Below are 17829 nucleotides of genomic sequence, written 5' to 3'. Positions count from 1 at the left end.
TCTTTTCTTCATGGACATATGTAGAGATGTGGCTCAACGGCTGGTACTTTGGGATATACGAAGGTCTCTAAAGGGGGGAGCTACTTTGTTACGAGTCTGAGACAAGTAATAATAAAAATGGCAGTGGAGCTTCTGCTGTTGTGATCCATTACTTTTTGCTGCCTCAAACAAGGAAGAGAGGCTGAGAGTACCATTTTAATTATTCTGAGCCCAGCTTCTCTCCCCATCTCGGTGCCATAGTTTGCTTAGTTCAAATGCTTGAAGCATTTCCTCTGCCAGTTTTGGGATTTTTTTTTAAAAGAGTGGTATCCCAACAGCTATCTGTAAAACGTTTTAAAAAAGAGAAGAAATTGGCTGCAGTAAATTTTGTAATGTCAGAGGTTGACTTATAATATGAATGTGACAATGATTAATTTAAGATATTAAATCTATTCAGGCAAGAATGCGTGTACATATTGTAATGACTTCCTCTTCTTACAATTAAAGTAATTGGATTATATTTAATGAGCTATTTACATCTAATAATTAAGAAAAGACTTATCTTTCCAGTATTCCCCAAGTGCAGCAAGCAGAAGGGGAACATTCTGGGGTGGGATATAATTAACAAGTCATGAGCTGAAACCAAAAGAGCTACAGACGGGTTTGTGAAAAAGGGACTTTATTTAGCAAACTTAGAATCACTGTTGAAAAAAATGGTGCATTTTACTTCCAAGGACTTGCTTGCATGACATGATTTTGGGTCCTTACTATGGAGAATGCCAGCAGATTACCAGTTCTAGGTAGATGTAATGTGAGAAGAAAGCAAAAGCCTTTTCAGGGAAGGTAACTTCCCTCCCCTTTGTGTAAGAAACTAACTCATGCTTTTTGTGGTCTAGCTCATGCAAACTTTTAAGAAAAGGGGGAAGCCCGAATAAAGAAAGGGATGTGCCAACCATAAGCAAATGAAAAGGCAATGAAGTAACTTTGGGTAAATTTAGAAACTTTAGGGGAATCCAGTGTGCAAAAAGGATAACAAAAATAACTGTCCCATCCATACATATGGTAGCTGGTGAAATATCTGTGGTCAGGTCATGGGGGAAGAAATAGACTTACATTTAGTAGTGCTTCTCTCTCTGGTCAGCTAAGCAAGCATCTATTGATAAGGGTTGTATAACTTCTTTGCAGCTGCTACAGTTGTTCTCAGAGTAGGAGGATGACTTTAAGGATGAGGGGCTCTTCTACACTAAGTTAGAGTTATGAATGTCTGGAAAAGTTGGGAGCAAACAGAATCTTCCCCTTAGTGTGATTTCTCAGGAAGAAATTTGGGGGTGTGACGACCTGGTGGTTTTTTAATGATAAAAGAAAAGCAAGGATTTAAAATATTATGCTAGCTACCGTATTATTTCAAAATGCTTTCTATTATTTACTCAGTAAATATGTAAGGTATTACTGGATGAGTTGCAATGTAGCAGTATTATAACTCTCAGTCACTTCATTTTCAAGTTCTTCCGTTCTCCCACTCTTGTCAGTTGAAGGCTTCTACAGCTTCCTTAGGTACTGCTGAGTTTATCTTTACTCTTTCTTAACAACCCACAAATGTGACAAACTTGCTGCTTCATTAGTTGGAAGCACAAAACCTGACACTAAACATCACAGTAGCTGAATTCCATAACTTCAGAATATAACCCAATAGTTTGCAGTCAGTTCTAACAAGATTGAATGCTTCACATTTCTTATACTTTAGGTGGGTCCAAGATGACCTCCTCATTCTCAAACAAAAGGTACTTTCACAGTAAGCCTAATTTTCTGTTTTTGTTTGAGACGAGAGAGGACCTTCTGATATGCCTGGGCTATTACGAAGGCAGCATCCAACCAGGGAGAGCCTTGGGTGAAAAACAAGTCCCAGCTTAGTCACTGTATGGATGAAGACCGCGTTGCACCTACAAACACATCTAATTTGTAATACCTTGTGAAAGTCTGTTTCGAAGTTGTCACCTTGTATGTGTTCTCACCTGAAGAATTCACATGAAAGGCTTTGGAGGTGGCAGTCCTCTTGGTTTCTGTACCTTGATGCTATCTGAAGGTGCTGAAACTTCATGAAGGATATGACAGAGATATGCATTCTGTCAATCATCTACTCAGGGTAGACCCAGAAACCTTCTTGCCCCTTATTACAGGGTGGTATGTTACAGATAGTGCCTCTGATTGTTTATAAGGCCTGGTTTGCCTAATACCGTGGTGGCGAACCTATGGCACTCCAGATGTTCATGGACTACCATTCCCATCAACCCCTGCCAGCACGATCAATTGGTCATGCTGGCAGGGGCTGATGGGAATGGTAGTCCATGAACATCTGGAGTGCCATAGGTTCGCCACCACTGTGATATCTCATCTAGATCTCTCTTGGCGCCAGCTGATCATCTGGAAACTGAACAGCAAATTCTGCTGGGATACGATTTTCTCAGAACAGGGGACAAGTACAATGCTATCCACTTGGAGACCTTCAAGGAGACCTTCCAATTGGTCATGCTGGCAGGGGCTGATGGGAATTGTAGTCCATAACATCTGGAGTGCCAAAGGCTTGCCACCACGGTTCTAAAGCATGACTCCCTTGAAGAACTGTTTGAGGAAGTGTTTGGGTGGAACAGCATCTATGCTTTGCAAAAGCAAAGCCAGAGCTCCTGATTGTCCATGCAGAAAGTGTGACTGAAGACCTTGGGACAGACCACTGCAGATTTTGGTAGGCTCTGCAAACGAACTTATAAGATTGTCATGCCCTTATATAAAGCAGTGGTGCGACCGCACTTGGAGTACTGTGTCCAGTTCTGGTCGCCGCATCTCAAAAAGGATATTGAGGAGATAGAAAAAGTGCAGAGAAGGGCAACAAGGATGATTGAGGGACTGGAGCACCTTCCCTATGAGGAGAGGCTGCAGCGTTTGGGACTCTTTAGTTTGGAGAGGAGGCAGCTGAGGGGGGATATGATTGAAGTCTACAAAATTATGCATGGGGTAGAAAATGTTGACAGAGAGAAATTTTTCTCTCTTTCTCACAATACTAGAACCAGGGGGCATACATTGAAAATGCTGGGGGGAAGAATTAGAACTAATAAAAGGAAACACTTCTTCACGCAACGTGTGATTGGTGTTTGGAATATGCTGCCACAGGAGGTGGTGATGGCCACTAACCTGGATAGCTTTAAAAGGGGCTTGGACAGATTTATGGAGGAGAAGTCGATTTATGGCTACCAATCCTGATCCTCCTTGATCTGAGATTGCAAATGCCTTAACAGACCAGGTGATCGGGAGCAACAGCCGCAGAAGCCATTGCGTTCACATCCTACATGTGAGCTCCTGGTGGGCCACTGCGAGTAGCAGAGAGCTGGACTAGATGGACTTTGGTCTGATCCAGCTGGCTTGTTCTTAAAAAAAAAGAACTTGAAGGGGCCCCCCCCCCCCCCCGCAACTCCTTACAGGAGCCTGGACCTTGAAGGTCTCCAAGTGGATAGCATTGTACTTGTCCCCTGTTCTGAGAAAATCGTATCCCAGCAGAATTTGCTGTTCAGTTTCCAGATGATCAGCTGGCTCCAAGAGAGATCTAGATGAGCTATCGCAGTGGTGGCGAACCTATGGCACTCCAGATGTTCATGGACTACCATTCCCATCCGCCCCTGCCAGCATGGCCTATTGGCAAGGGCTGATGTGAATTGTAGTCCTTGAACACCTGGAGTGCCATAGGTTCGCCACCATGGAGCTATCGGAAGGTGGGTCTAGATGCCTGAAATTTCTGGTGACCGCCATGTGGGCTGAGTTTTTAGGATTGTAGCTGCCCTTACCCAGCACATACTGACTTGGCTGCTAGTTGTCAAGGCTATTAAAGGCAAGTGAACCCATAATCTTTTCAGGGGTCGGAAAAATGTAAATGTTCATTATAGCTCGCTGAATGAAACGCCATGCAGTATCATGTACAGATGTTCCATAATGATCACTGTTGTGTTGAGACTCCTCCCTCAGATTGGTCCATCATGGCAGTATCCTAGATTTGCAGCATCTTTCTTCCTTGTGACTGCATCTCTGAATGTTGCTCTGCGTCCTAGGCAGAACTTTCCTGCTGACTACTTTTTTTTTAAGTGTCTGGTCCCTGATGCCTCTTCAGTTTTTAGTCTGGCCTTCCAGCATGACGTCAAGCCAACTTCTTTCAGGCTGTTTCACAGAGGAACTGTTAACTGCTGAGAGATGCTTGAAATGTTAAAGCTCGTCTTAGAGGGAGGGAGGAACAGTTGGCCTGTATTTGCACAGTGAATGGAGGCTTGAAACTATGCAATTCAAGAGGTGTCCAACTCTGGCGCTTCAGATGTTCATGGACTACAATTCCCATCAGCCCCTGCTAACCTGATGGGAATTTCAGGTGTGATTATTCCTTTGTCTCTCCTGAAGCTTCTGGTGTGTCTAATCTACCAATGGGCAATCTGAAAAGCGGTCTCCCTTGTTTGGTTTTGCTACACAGTTGTTTATTGCAACTAGAATTACTGCAGACATGCTTCCCTTGAGCCCAGGAAAGATGTTGTTACTGAAATATCTGTGATGCTAATTAAAAAAAATATGCCAGACCCCTTGAAGAAGAAGAGTTTAGATTTATGCCCCTCCCCTTTGTCTCCTGTAAGGAGACTCAAAGGGGCTTACAATCTCCTTTCCCTCCCCCCAACAAACACCTTGTGAGGTGGGTGGGGCTGAGAGAGCTCTGAAGAGCTGTGACTAGCCCAAGGTCACCCAGCTGTTGTGTGTTGGAGTGCACAAGCTAATCACATCAGAGTGCACCTGCTCTTAATCACTACGCTACTGCTGCTCCTAGGTGAAACTAGAGTGGTTTGTCACTAGCCAACACCCACTGTGGCAGTTCTTGATGGAGAAGTTGTATAGTGGTTTGTTTTGACTTAGTATCTCTAGGAGATGCAAGTTCAGATCCCCACTCTACCGAGGTTTCTTGCTGGGTGAACATGGGCCGCTCACATGCCCACCTCGCAGGTGGTTGTAAGCCACTTTGGGTCCTCATTGAGAAAAACAGGTTATAACTTCAGATAAAAATCTAAGAGGCTTTTCTGGCAGAAGTATAAAGGAGTAATTTCTCACAGTTCTGTAATTGTGAACCTCTGTGCATTTCCTTACTTAGTCCTTCCCATCCCCCTTTAAATGGCAGTGTAGAGACAGGATTGCCTCTGAAAAGCTCTTATCTGAATTTTTTCTTGCATGTTACAGGAGGGTGGGGCGCAGTTGGCTCCCTTCCTCTCAGTGCTCACAGATGGCTTTTCAAGCAAAAACCTGAGGGTGGGTCATGGGCGAGAGCTCTACTAGAATAATTCAGTGACCTTTTCCTATGAGAGTAAACTGGTATGGTTTGTTCAGGGAGCTGTTTACTTGGTAGAAGAAAGGCAATTCAGTATGTGCTAGTATTTAATCCTTGCTTGGGTAAGCTTTCTTGTCTTTATTATGCCTGGTGGTGGTGGTGGTGGTGGTGGTGGTGGTGTGGTTGTAGATTTCACAGCTGCCAGATCTTAAGCTGGTTGTTGGCCTTCATTACAATTCGAGCCTCACCCAGAGGCCTAGGAAGTTGTAATGTATCGGCGTAGTATTCGTGTGGATCCCAGCAGGGCTGCCTTCTGAATTTGACAGATGTTAATTTTGTCAATTCGAAGTTGTTTCAAGTGCTGCCCTAGTGTTTTTGGGATGGTGCCCAGCGTGCCGATTACTACAACTACTGCTGCTGCTGCTGCTGCTGCTGCTTCTGCTGCTTCTGCTGCTTCTGCTGCTTCTGCTGCTTCTGCTGCTGCTACGATGATGATGGTGGTGAGGTCCTTTCTCTAATACTCATTCCTGTGGCAAGCTAGTTAGCTGTGGTGAGTTTGAGAACCGCTCATGTTTCCAATAGTTCTAGCTGAATCCTGGGTTTGACTGTAGGAAACATACTGTCACTTGCACATTGTATGCTGGGAATGGGGAGAAGGCATGAGATGGCTGTAGTTTTAGGAGGTAAATAGCCCGTAATCCATGCATGGCTCACAGCTCTGCCATTTCTGCTTTCAGATGCTTAAGGTATGGGATTATGTCATCATACGGTTTGGAGTGTGGTCTCCTGCCACAGGGAAGACAAGCTGCTATTGTAGGATCTGAAATAAAGACGTAAAATCATGGCACATTTCCTCCATTATGTTGAAACTGCAGGTCACTTGCAGTGACTGTGGTAGCAGCACCAGTTAATTGACCATGGTAAAATATTCTATGGAGCCAAGAATGGCACTGGATGTAGGTAACAGGTTACATTTTTATTTCATGATGCTTTCACAGAGATATCAACCTGGATGTCGATTAAACTGCCACCTTGTTCTAATAAAAGTTAATGGTTTAAAAATACATGACAATCATTTGACCATTCAGTTGCTAACAACAATACACACACACACACACACACACCGATTCTGGGAAGTGTGAGAGCTTCCAATTTTAGAAATGGAGCTACCTTTCATTACTAGAAAAGAAGGCCATCCAGTTTTTAGTCAAGATGCTATCCTTATAATCTATTTTCATGTGATGATTAAGTTCTAGGTATTGTCTACCATGTATAGCTGACCTGTTGGTTCTTCCCTTTTCTGCCACCTCTGTTAACTTGATGCAGTATTTATTTATTTTATTAGTCTTATATCCCACCTCATCCCCGAAGGGCTCTGGGCGGGTTACAACATGTATTAAAACATCCTGCAACTTTAAAATATAAAGCTTAACATAAAAACCTTACAACCAATTAACAAAATTAGTGCAATAATTCTGGATTGTATCATTTAATCCATCTAGCCATTTCCCCCCCCCCCTTTCCCCCCTTCTGGAGACCAAAAGATATTCTAGTATCTTGGATCAATCTGGATGGCTAATTGGAAAAGGCCTGGTGGAACAGCCACATCTCGCAAGCCCTGAGGAATTGACTTAATTCCACTGTAAAAGCCCTGGCTCTTGTAGAAGCCAGCTGGATGTCTCTCGGGCCGGGGATCACCAGGAGGTTCCCCTCTGATGAACAGAGGGGCTTTGTAGGGCAAAATGGGGAGCTGCGGACCCAAAGATATTCCAGGTCTGCTACTGCTCAAGGCGTTAAATGTCAATACAAATACTTTGAAAATGACCCAGAACTTGACTTGCACCACACGTTCCATGTGGTGTTATGGAATGTATATGTTATGTTTGTATGCAGTGCCGCTTTGGGTAACATAATGAACCTTCCAGAACAGTTGTCTTGGGTGCCAGTGCATCTTAGTTGACACTTCACTTTCTGGGATTCAGTTTGCTGTGTTAGTGCATAATAGAGCTGGCACAGAAATTGCTCACTCTGCAAGAGCGTCTTTGCACTTCACAGAGCTGATAATGTGTTGTCTGCCAGACTTTGCCTTAAGACATTTTAAAAACGTGATATTTATGCACAAGAGCAGACATTCCAGCTGGTTGTTCACCACTTTAACGCGAGTTGCAGGGAACGGAATTAGTTCTACTAAAATGGGAACTCTTTATTTTAAAAACAAGTATAATGACAAACTTTGTCTCCACTTTTATAATTCCTTACAATATGCTAGCGATTTTATATACATAAATATATATGTCTGCACATTTAGCAATAGGAATACCATGTCGGGAAACAGCACAAACGTCTGCCTTCCATGGTGTTGTGGGATACGATTCCTCAAAGTGGTTGGGTGGAGAAAACCAAACATTGCTATAGAATAGCCTGACAAAAAAAGCATTGCAGAGCACTTTGTATCATATGCGACTGATTAGACATGTGGCAACCTCACACAAATTGTTATGTTCCAAAATAACTGAGTAATGTCTAGACTAGATCTGATCTTAGCAGTGAGTGTGTGTGTCCTATTTTCTCATCCCTCTGCTGATTAAAAGGAGCTGATCCGAAGTATGCATCTATTCTGCGTGTGTCATTCTCTTGCTGTGTCTTCTTTCCTTTTCTGCTTGTGCAGACCAGGGTGCAATATTTTCCTACTTCTCATTCCGTGCTCTCTATCTCTCTTCCTCTTTTTTCATACACAGCTTTGCACACACCGGGTCTTGGAATGGTTCATGCCCCCATGGTTTCTTTAGAAAAATTATATGGAGGTGTTGTTTTGACCATATTCCTTAGAGACAGCATTCCAAATCAGTGGTGCCACTACCAAGAAAATGTTATGATGCCCTCTGTATGAATCTTGTTAAACAAGACACAGCACAGCATCTTTCTGGGCGGTCAGCCTGCCAGCTCTGACGTTGGAGAAGATGTTACCTGCTGGTGGGTTGTGAGCAATTCTAGTGGAGTGTCTAGAAAAAGAAGAGTTTGGAGTTATACTCCACCTTTCTGTCCTGTAAGGAGACTTAAGGTGGCTGACAAGCTCCTTTCCCTTCCTCTCCCCACAACAGACACCTTGTGAGGTAGGTGGGACTGAGAGAGTTCTGAATGAACTGTGACTAGCCCAAGGCCACCCAGCAGGAATGTAGGAGTGCAGACACACCTCTGGTTCACCAGATAAGCCACTGTGCCACTCAGGTGGAGGAGTGGGGAATCAAAGCCGGTACTTCAGATTAGAATCCACCTGCTTAACCACTACACCACACTGGCTCTCACTTACAAGTGTCCAAAAACCTCCTTTTCTTGCTACTTTAATTCATGGAAATGGCTTTATTTGTATCACTGTTTGCTGTTCATCTACTGCCAATTAGCTCTTCTTTCAGATGAGGTGATTTGGCTTTGTTAAGCCACTGTTGTTTCTTTCATGCTTTATATGTTTATTGCTTCTTTGTGTTTAGGACGTAGATTCTTTGCGGTCACATGCAGCACCCAAGGAGTTTGACCTGTATGCTTAGTTTTTGAATTTGACCAGTCCCTACAACTGTAGTTATTTCTCATTTATTCTTTTACTGGGATCTTCTGAAGAATGTTGGGGGGCTGCACCAACTCCATGCTGTTTCATTTTGATTATTGTCCAATGAATCAACAAGACTTGTATATTTTCCATTCTTCCCTTTTCTTTACAGTTTCTTCTCTAGTGACTTCCTAGTGCCCCCAAATGTTTCATTAGGTCCACTAGAGACTCCATGGCTATATTCATATATTTAGGGTTCATCATTTAGGAAACCTGAGATATTTTGTTTCTCCCTGAGTCTCCAGTCCTCCAGTTATGAGCTGTGTCACACACCATTTGTGTTGACTTTTTGGGAAGAACTTACATATTACACATGCTGGTGTAGTGGTTAAGAGCAGGTACATGCTAATCTGGAGAACCAGGTTTGATTCCCCGCTCTGCCACTTGAGCTGTGGAGGCTTATGTGATGAACTAGATTAGCTTGTGCACTCCAACACATGCCAGATGTGTGACCTTGGGCTAGTCACAGTTCTTTGGAGCTCTCTCAGCCCCACCCACCTCACAGGGTGTTTGTTGTTGGGGGGGGGAGAGGGGAAAGGAGATTGTAAGCTCCTCTGAGTGTTTTAACAGGAGAGAAAGGGTGGGAGTATCAATTCAAACTCTTCATCTTCTTAAAGTCACCCTGCACCCTTGTAGTGTAAAATGTTATTTAACTCATCCCAAATCATGTTGTCATCTCATTCTGCATTTTCCTCCCGCCCTCCTCACTGGTAGTAGCAAGTGATGTGAAAGCATGTGTGAAAAATGCATTCAGTAATGTGGTATTATCACGTTGCAGAGAATGGGAGAGCTCAGTTAGAAGGGTGCAGCTTTCAGTGCAAACGTTACTCAGGAAGAACGGTGGATCTGAAACAGCCCTCAGCCTGGGAGAGTGAGGTTCAGTCCCAAGCAGAGTTAACGTGAGGATAAATGATCGATCGCACAGTCCATGGAGAAGTAATAACAAATTCCCTGTCTGGAAAATGCGCCAAGGAATCTGTCCTTATCCTTGTTGTGATTAGGGATGCGGCAAGCTGGGGTGACCTTGGCCATATTAAGGCACTGAAGATCCATTCAAAGTAGAACGTATTCCTGTCAAGATCTTCAGCCTCTTCTTGGTGTGGGTTGATAATTTCTTGGGGATTTTGTGTTTGTTTTGCTTTTTGGGGGGACCTGCGGGTTGCACGTAAAAACCTTGGCTGCTGCGCTGTGCCCTCCAGATCTCGATCTCCTCTGCAGATGCGGGTCAGATTTGGAAATTCAGATTTTTGGCTTGGGAGGTAATTAGCGGAATCTAATATCGGCTTCAGTCCCTTAACACCCTGATAGAAAACCATCCAGGAATGACTCCTGGACCTCGGAGATAAGCCGCCAGCTGCCATAGAGACTGCAAAAGGGTGGTTCAAAGTCAAGCACAAACAGCAGACTTTTTACAAAACAAGTCTTGGTGTGTTGCTGTTGGTGACAGGAAGCCCTGCTCCCCAAAGCTGTCAGCTTCCTGCTTTATTTTTTTACCATTCCATCCACAGCAGATCAGAGTCTTTGTTGCAAGACAGCTGTCTCCTCCGGCAGAGCTGTTCGCCATCTGATTGAAGGGTGGGCGGGTTCTTTTTTCTTCGAAAATATTAGCCAAAGAGATAGAGTGCATGTTATTTCCATTGTTTGGAAGTATCATAAATATCTGGTCTTGTTTCTCTACAGGACCTTTGAAGCCTTCTGTATAAAAGAGAAATTAATATGCAGGCTGCTTAACTGAAAGTATCTAGCTGGTATAGCTGTCGATGGTATTAACTGGTTGGGTCAGGGACAGCACAGATTTAAGACCCTGATAGAGTGCTGGGAAGAAGACAGCCCCGCTCCTCCAATACTTCAGAGATTATGACCTCTGTGTCCAGTCAGGGAAGAAGAGAAGAGTTGGATTTATATCCCCTCCTTTCTCTCCTGTAAGGAGACTCAAAGGGGCTTACAACCTCCTTTCCCTTTCCCCCTCACAACAAACACCCTGTGAAGTAGGTGGAGCTGAGAGACCTATGAAGAACTGTCTCTAACCCAAGGTCACCCAGCTGGCATGTGTTGGAGTGCACAAGCAAATCTGGTTCACCAGATAAGCTTCCACAGCTCAAGTGGCAGAGCAGGGAATCAAACCTGGTTCTCCAGATTAGAGTGTACCTTTTCTTCTGTTTTCTTCTGTAAGGTATTAGAAGAACCACGCTGGCTCTCTAGGAGAAGGTGGTCCCTAAGATGGGACAGATCCAATCTATTTAGGACGTTAAAAGTTAAAACTGCCGGTTTGAACTGTCCTCAGATAATTGGCAACTGTGACTGTGAAAGAAGGAGTAACCAGCAGCTGTCATTCACTGCTTACAAATAAACATGATGCGCTAGCAAATGCTTTCAGAGCCTTATTTTAACGTTTGCAGGGAGAATCTTCATCTGCTGATGCTGGGAAATGTCTCCTACCAATATACTATCAATTGCTTTCTGTCTGTTTAAAAATTCTGGGTCCTTGTAGGCCTCAGTAGCTTTGAAACAAGAAAAATCAAAAGGGAACTTGGGGGGCCATGCTGTTCTACATCTACAAAACACTTGTAAGCAAACTTCCTGGTCAGCTAAGCTAGCTTCCTGTTTTCATGAGTGCCCAGCCTGTTTGGCATGACAGAAATATTTTTAGCTGGGATGAGTGTGCACTTCACTCATTTTGTTTTCATAGCTTGTCATTTTTTTGAACTTTTTCTTTAACCCGTTTTGGTTCAGGATGTTCCCCACTTGTTCCTCACATTTCTTTGCTACAGTTGATGCAAAAATGTTTTTAAAAGGGCACTGATTTAACAGGGGGAAAAGTGGCTTGCAGAAACAGAAAATAGAGTGGAAATAAACATTCAGAGATTCTGTTTGCACATGGAGGAAATCAAAAGGGGAAATTGGGGGGGGGGGGGGGCCAAACAATGGGGTCAAGAAATGCAGTAGCATCCCTATTTCAATCTGTTGCCTGGTTTAAACTAGTTCCCCTGACCCACCCCCACACACAATGTCCTTTGCATAAACACTCTGAAGTGTTTGGGAGAGAGTTCAGCTGGACTCTTTTATTTGAATATGTTGAGGTGGACAGGGTAAAACAGCAATGCTGATTTTGTGTCAGTTCAGAGTCGGAAGCCTATTGCTGCTGTTGGTCTGGTGGTGTTGCCCGAAACCATCCACATCTTTATCTTGAAAGGCCAGTCCTGATAAGTTTACGAGGGGAGGCAGCGAAGAAAAGGATAGAAATTATGACTTCAATAAAGCTTGTTCTGAGTGGAGGAACATGTCCTGTGCCTCTGGTGTCACTTGGATTTGTGGCTGAGTGATCCTTTCCCAGGGAACCGTCCTTTCCCCGGAATAAGCCTTTCCCCTGTTGTTTTTCTCTTTCAGAACCCTGCCTGAAACTGGTCCACCATGCCGTTAGTAACGAGAAACATCGAGCCAAGGCACCTGTGCCGTCAGATGCTGCCGAGTGTTCGGAATGAACTGGAGTGCGTGACCAACATAACCCTGGCAAATGTCATTCGACAGCTGGGCAGCCTGAGTGAGTATCGTGGCAGGCCTGCCTGCTGCCCTGCAGAGCTGCTGGGCTCTTGATTTAGCCGTCCTCTCCCTGCCTGTTTCTCTCCCATCTGTCTTCCAGGGCAGCGCCGAAATATATCTTCGCAGTAAAAACCTCTTTGAGCCTCGCTTTCTTCCATTTTATTTCCCACTCCACCTCTTACGTCACCCAAGCTTTTAGGGGAGGGGGGGGAGGCATACATCTTCGTCAATCAAAGAAGGGACCCATGAGCAAATGCACGAGCCTGCAGCAGCAGGAAAGCACCAGGAATGGAATCGAGCACGGGCAGGCAGAGTTTCTTAAAATGGCAGGCGAAATTTTACAGAAGCTCCTTTGGTCTGAGAATCTCCTAGGCGTACCACCAAAGGCAGCCCAGTTATTTCTTGGTGTCCAACATGGTGGTCTTCGTTTGTCAAAAGTTAATCAGGGTCTGTGTGCTGCTTTTGACTTATTTAAACTTTTAATTGGCTGCTTTGTAAGTCCCCAAGTCTCTAACAGAGGATACAGATTGCTCCTGGTTGTTAATACCGCCATGATGTGTGTTCTGCAGATGTCAAGTAGAAACTGCTGGATTTTGCATTGTCCTTTGCTTTATGAAAGGGCTGGTTTAAAATAGGATACAGGCTCAGTTAAGAAGAAACAAAGGGACAACCTTGGTAACAAGCATTCAGATCTTTCCCATGGCCAAAGTAGCATTTCTCATTGAGAAATAAGTTTAATATGAATTCCGTTTGGGTGATAGTCAAATACTTGTAGTGGCCTGTATCCCTCAGCAAAGTTTTCAGCCTTTTAAGAGGTTCTTTAGCTGGAGCTACAAGTTGGAGGAAGGCTTTGGACATTGCTGAATGGAAGGATAGGATGTCTGCCAGTATGTGAGCTGAACTCGCACATCCCCTCTAATAAGACAAAATATACCCTAATGAACTCTGTAGATCAGGGGTGTCCAACTCTGGTGCTTCAGATGTTCATGGGACTACAATTCCTATCAGCCCCAATTGGCCATGCCAGCAGGGGCTAATGGGGATTGTAGTTCATGAACATCTGAAGTGCCAGAGTTGGACACCCCTTCTGTAGATGATCCTGGGCACATGTGGGATAGCATCTCTCGGTTCCTAGACCCGGGTCTAGTAGAAGCTTGCAGTAATCAGTACAGTACATGACTGATGTACTGTTTCATATAGAACATTTTGATTTGGACTTCCCCCATGATTTGTTATTTCACACTGAAAGCTGCCTTTAGTTCAATTTGTTTGATGTAATGATGAAGTTTTGAGAAGCAGTAAATACAGTCTAACCTGTTTCACATTTGTTCAAAGCTGGTTATTTTTAGGGAGAGATGCTTGGTATTAAAAATAAACCAGGAAACACTCTGTCAGTTTCCTCTCGTCGTTCGTTGGCTAGATCTGAATGTGGTAGAAAGGACCAAGTGATTCCCCCCCCCCCCCCGGAGTTTATGTGGCCCATCTCCAACTTTTGACACTCATGGAAACTGTGAAGCTGGTTTGAGGAAAGAAACACGGCTAGAGCAGAGAAAGGGAAGAGAAACTTGAACAAAATGTGGGGGGGCAGAGGCCAGCATGCAGGATAAACGGCTGCTAATTCCCCACTTGTGAAAATAACAAAATCAGCAGAGCGCGCTGAAAAGGTTGAACAGCATCACTACAGTTCAAATGGCTGAGTGTTTAGAATGGGAGATAGTGTTCCTATAGATATCCTGGATCTGGGCTGTTGGGGATTGAGGATCAAAAACGCAACTCAAAGATGACCTGGAATAGCCTGGAATTAAGGAGGCATGTTTTGGCAGAATTTATGTAATCTGCTCCTTGTTCCAAATGCTACATTTTGGTCTGGGTAAAATTTTCAAGCAGCTGTCACAGGCGCATGGAGTAGAAAGGGAGAAGTCAAGGAAGGACTTGACCATGGTTGCCCAGCTCAGAAAGCCCACAACAACCAGTTGAGTTCGGCCGTAAAAGCCTTTGACAGTACATCAAGGCAGGAAGTCACCTGAACACGTAATACAGCAGCCAGTTCCCTTTTGAGAAAGGGATGGCAGCTGACACATCAGCTGAAGCTGTTGAAATGTACACTTGACCATAACTAGAAGAAGAAGAAGAAGAGTTTGGATTTTTATCTCCTTGCCCTTCCCCTCCTCACAACAAACACCCGGTGAGGTGGGTGGGGCTGAGAGAGCTCCGAGAAGCTGTGACTAGCCCAAGGTCACCCAGCTGGTGTGTGTGGGAGTGCACAGGCTAATCTGAATTCCCCAGATAAGCTTCCACAGCTCAGGCAGCAGAGCGGAGAATCAAACCCGGTTCCTCCAGATTAGATGCACGAGCTCTTAACCTCTTTCTTTCTTTCTTTCTTTCTTTCTTTCTTTCTTTCTTTCTTTCTTTCTTTCTTTCTTTCTTTCTTTCTTTCTTTCTTTCTTTCTTTCTTTCTTTCTTTCTTTCTTTCTTTCTTTCTTTCTTTCTTTCTTTCTTTCTTTCTTTCTTTCTTTCTTTCTTTATGCATGCATGCATGCATGCTTTAGGTTTCTATCCCGCCCCGTCCCCGAAGGGCTCTGGGCGGCGAAGGGCTCTTACACCTCTGCTGCTCCTACCACCTGAAAGGCCAAGAGTTGGGTTGCTTCCAACCTTGCATTTTGTGGGAAGTGACCCCACTTAAGGTTGTTAACATCCACCCTTTCATGGACCCCTCTGCCTCCCAAACTAACTCTGACTTGTCTTGGTAGCTCAAATTCCTCTGTTGTTAATGGGTCCCAAGTTGTGTTGAAGCTTTTTCATGGTCTCTTAGGCGGATTCTGCATGGGCCCAGGGAACAGCAGAGCACTGGCGTACATGACACCGGTACAGCCCCAAGGTCCTTCGCACACGTGTGTGCAAGCTGTTGCGGCCCACAGTGGTGCCTCTGCATGGGGCACGCCACTTTTTTTTTTTTAAAAAAAACCAACCTACCTCTTCCTACGTAGCTCTGTCGGGATGAGGGGACACACCCCAATGGCCCTGGCAGTGCCCCGGGGTTGGAGGGCAGCAGGAGTTTCCCCTTGTCTCAACAGAGCTATATAGGAAGAGGAGGTAGGTTTAAAAAAAAAATGTGGTGCGCCAGAAAAAGACGCCTTCCAACTAGTGCCGTTCGCTAGCCACCAGGTGGAAGGCGCCACTTTCCAAATGACTAGCGAATCAACAAAACGCTATTTGGAGGGGAAAAGAGCAGCATGGAGGTGGCAGCCGTGGGAAGTTCCCCCTCCAAACGGTCTTTTTATTGGGCCGACACTAGTGATTTTGGCCCATGCGGAATCCGCCTTAGAGCAGAAATGATTAAAATGCTCTCCAAAAGCTCTTCAGTTATATGGCTGAACGCCAATAAAGCTACCCAAAGTTGCTTGCTTGTATAAAAACTTTCTTCTGCGGTAGAGTAGCATAAACAGGTAGCGAGAGCAGGGGATCTGTGTTGCCCGAGTGTGTGTGAACAGAAAATCAAGGTTCTTGATCTGAGCAGGAGGGCATCTTGATACGAGTGATTCCCAACCATTTCTCAGGGATGCAGGACCAACTTTTAACAACTTCCTGTCTCTCAACTGGGAGCCACTCCAGTTCAGCTTGTTTCCTCTCCAGAGAGCGCCACCCGGGGGGTGGGAGTGAGGAACCCTCTTTGCAGCGGGTGCAGTCTGCCATTGCCTTTCTCCTAGAATGACTTCAGGCTAAGAGGAGAGTCTCCTAACCTCTCCCGCCTGTCTCTTCATGCTTTCTTTTTAAATACCCTCTTGGCTTTGTTTCTTTTGTGGCTTTTCTGCACTCTCCCTCCTCCTCCTTATCGGCCCTGCAACACATTTCTCTCTGAGACGAGTGTGGACTCTTTTCTCCTTTCCATCTGTTTCTCTTTGAGAGCGCTCCCCTGGCCAGTGGAGCCCAGCGCAGACCAAGAACGCCCTATAAAAAAGGCATGAAAATGGCACTTAAGGTGCAAGCATCTCTCTCGGCCGCCAGTTTGGCCTCTGGTGGTTATGACTGTCACATGCCAGGTTCTTCCCCTCTGGACTAGATGGACTCCCTGACCACCAGAACATCTTCAGTGGGGCAATGTAAAGTCTCTGTGCTCCCTAAGTAGTGGACAGGTGGAATCCTTTCTCACCTGAGTTTATGGAGAACTTTGAGAGAAGAGCTCCAACCGGTGCAAGAACATGTTTTTTGCCACCCCTTCTCGGGGGTCCAAATGCTCCAATCAGAGACGGCCCTTGCCTGCCCCCAGAGAGAGGTCCACATGCCAGAGTGGGATGTCACATTCTGTCAGGTCTGTTGTTCTCAGTGGCCCACCAAGGCAGCCTGGAAAGGTTCCTCCTCTGCTGCCGCTCCTGCCAGTTTCCAGAGCAGCCCCTCGGCGATGGAAAGCCACTCATCATAATCAGAACCTGAGAGGGAGGAGGGAGGGTTCTCCTTGGAGGAGGAACCCATAGCCATTGAGCACCTGTACTTGACTACAATTCTGTATTATCCAAAACCATCAAGGCCCTTCACCTTAGAAGAAGAAGAGGAGTTTGGATTTATACCTCCCCTTTCTCTCCTGTAGGAGACTCAAAAGGGCTTACAATATCCCTTCCCCCCCCCCCCAACACCCTGTGAGGTGGGTGGGGCTGAGAGAGCTCCGAAGAACTGTGACTTGCTCAAGGTCACCCAGCTGGCGTCTATTGGAGTACACAAGCTAATCTAGTTCCCCAGATAAGCTTCCACAAGTGGCAGAGTGGAGAATCAAACTCGGTTCTCCAGATTAGAGTGCACCTGCTCTTAATCACTATGCCACTGCTGCTCCCAGGGAGTAAATGCAGGCCTTGGGAGAAAAGGAATTTTTCCCAAGGTTCCTGCCTCAGAAAGGTCGGCTCCCTTGCCTGATTTTTTCAAAAGCTGATGAAGGGAGAGTAGGGCAAGTCTTTGTTTAACATGTGGTTCCCAAACATTACCAAAACAGAATGTTGGACTTACTGTGAAGGTTCCTTTTGTTTGAGAATCATCCTGGGATGTTTGGGTCTCTTCCCATCATTGTAATTGGTACAAGCTATACACTTTTCAGGATAAAGATGACAGGAGATGTGTTTATTAATCTGCCACAACTCCCTGGATCTTAATGTTGCTGGGTCCTAGTGCCTGCTTCCCCCCCTCCTGGTTCTCTGGCAGCGTTAAAAACTCTTATTCAAACGCTGCTTCCATCAAAACTACTGGAGATTTAATTGGCTGTGCAGCTCTTTTAAAATATTGCTTTAGCGGCAGCTGCCGCCACAGCACAAGCATCTTCGCTGTGTTAGTGAAGTTAAGCTGTGGCAATTAATTTGTGGCCTGCTCCTTCTGCTGTGGC

The 17829-nt window shown here is 45.1% G+C and overlaps 1 protein-coding gene across 2 annotated transcripts in view; it reads left to right on the top strand.

Annotated features, from left to right (window-relative positions):
• Positions 1–17829, top strand: part of WASF2 (WASP family member 2) — a 57737-nt gene that overhangs the window by 12248 nt on the left and 27660 nt on the right. For both annotated transcript variants that reach the window (XM_048500248.1, XM_048500247.1), the window contains one exon: positions 12312–12465. In XM_048500248.1, coding sequence (XP_048356205.1) covers positions 12336–12465 — 130 coding nt within the window. In that variant the 5' untranslated portion in view covers positions 12312–12335. The remainder of the gene's footprint in view (positions 1–12311; positions 12466–17829) is intronic.

The sequence above is a fragment of the Sphaerodactylus townsendi genome, linkage group LG06, assembly GCF_021028975.2.
Source record: "Sphaerodactylus townsendi isolate TG3544 linkage group LG06, MPM_Stown_v2.3, whole genome shotgun sequence".
NCBI lineage: Eukaryota > Metazoa > Chordata > Lepidosauria > Squamata > Sphaerodactylidae > Sphaerodactylus > Sphaerodactylus townsendi.
Note: the sequence above shows the minus strand (reverse complement) of the source record. Positions and strands in the feature narration are given on the sequence as shown.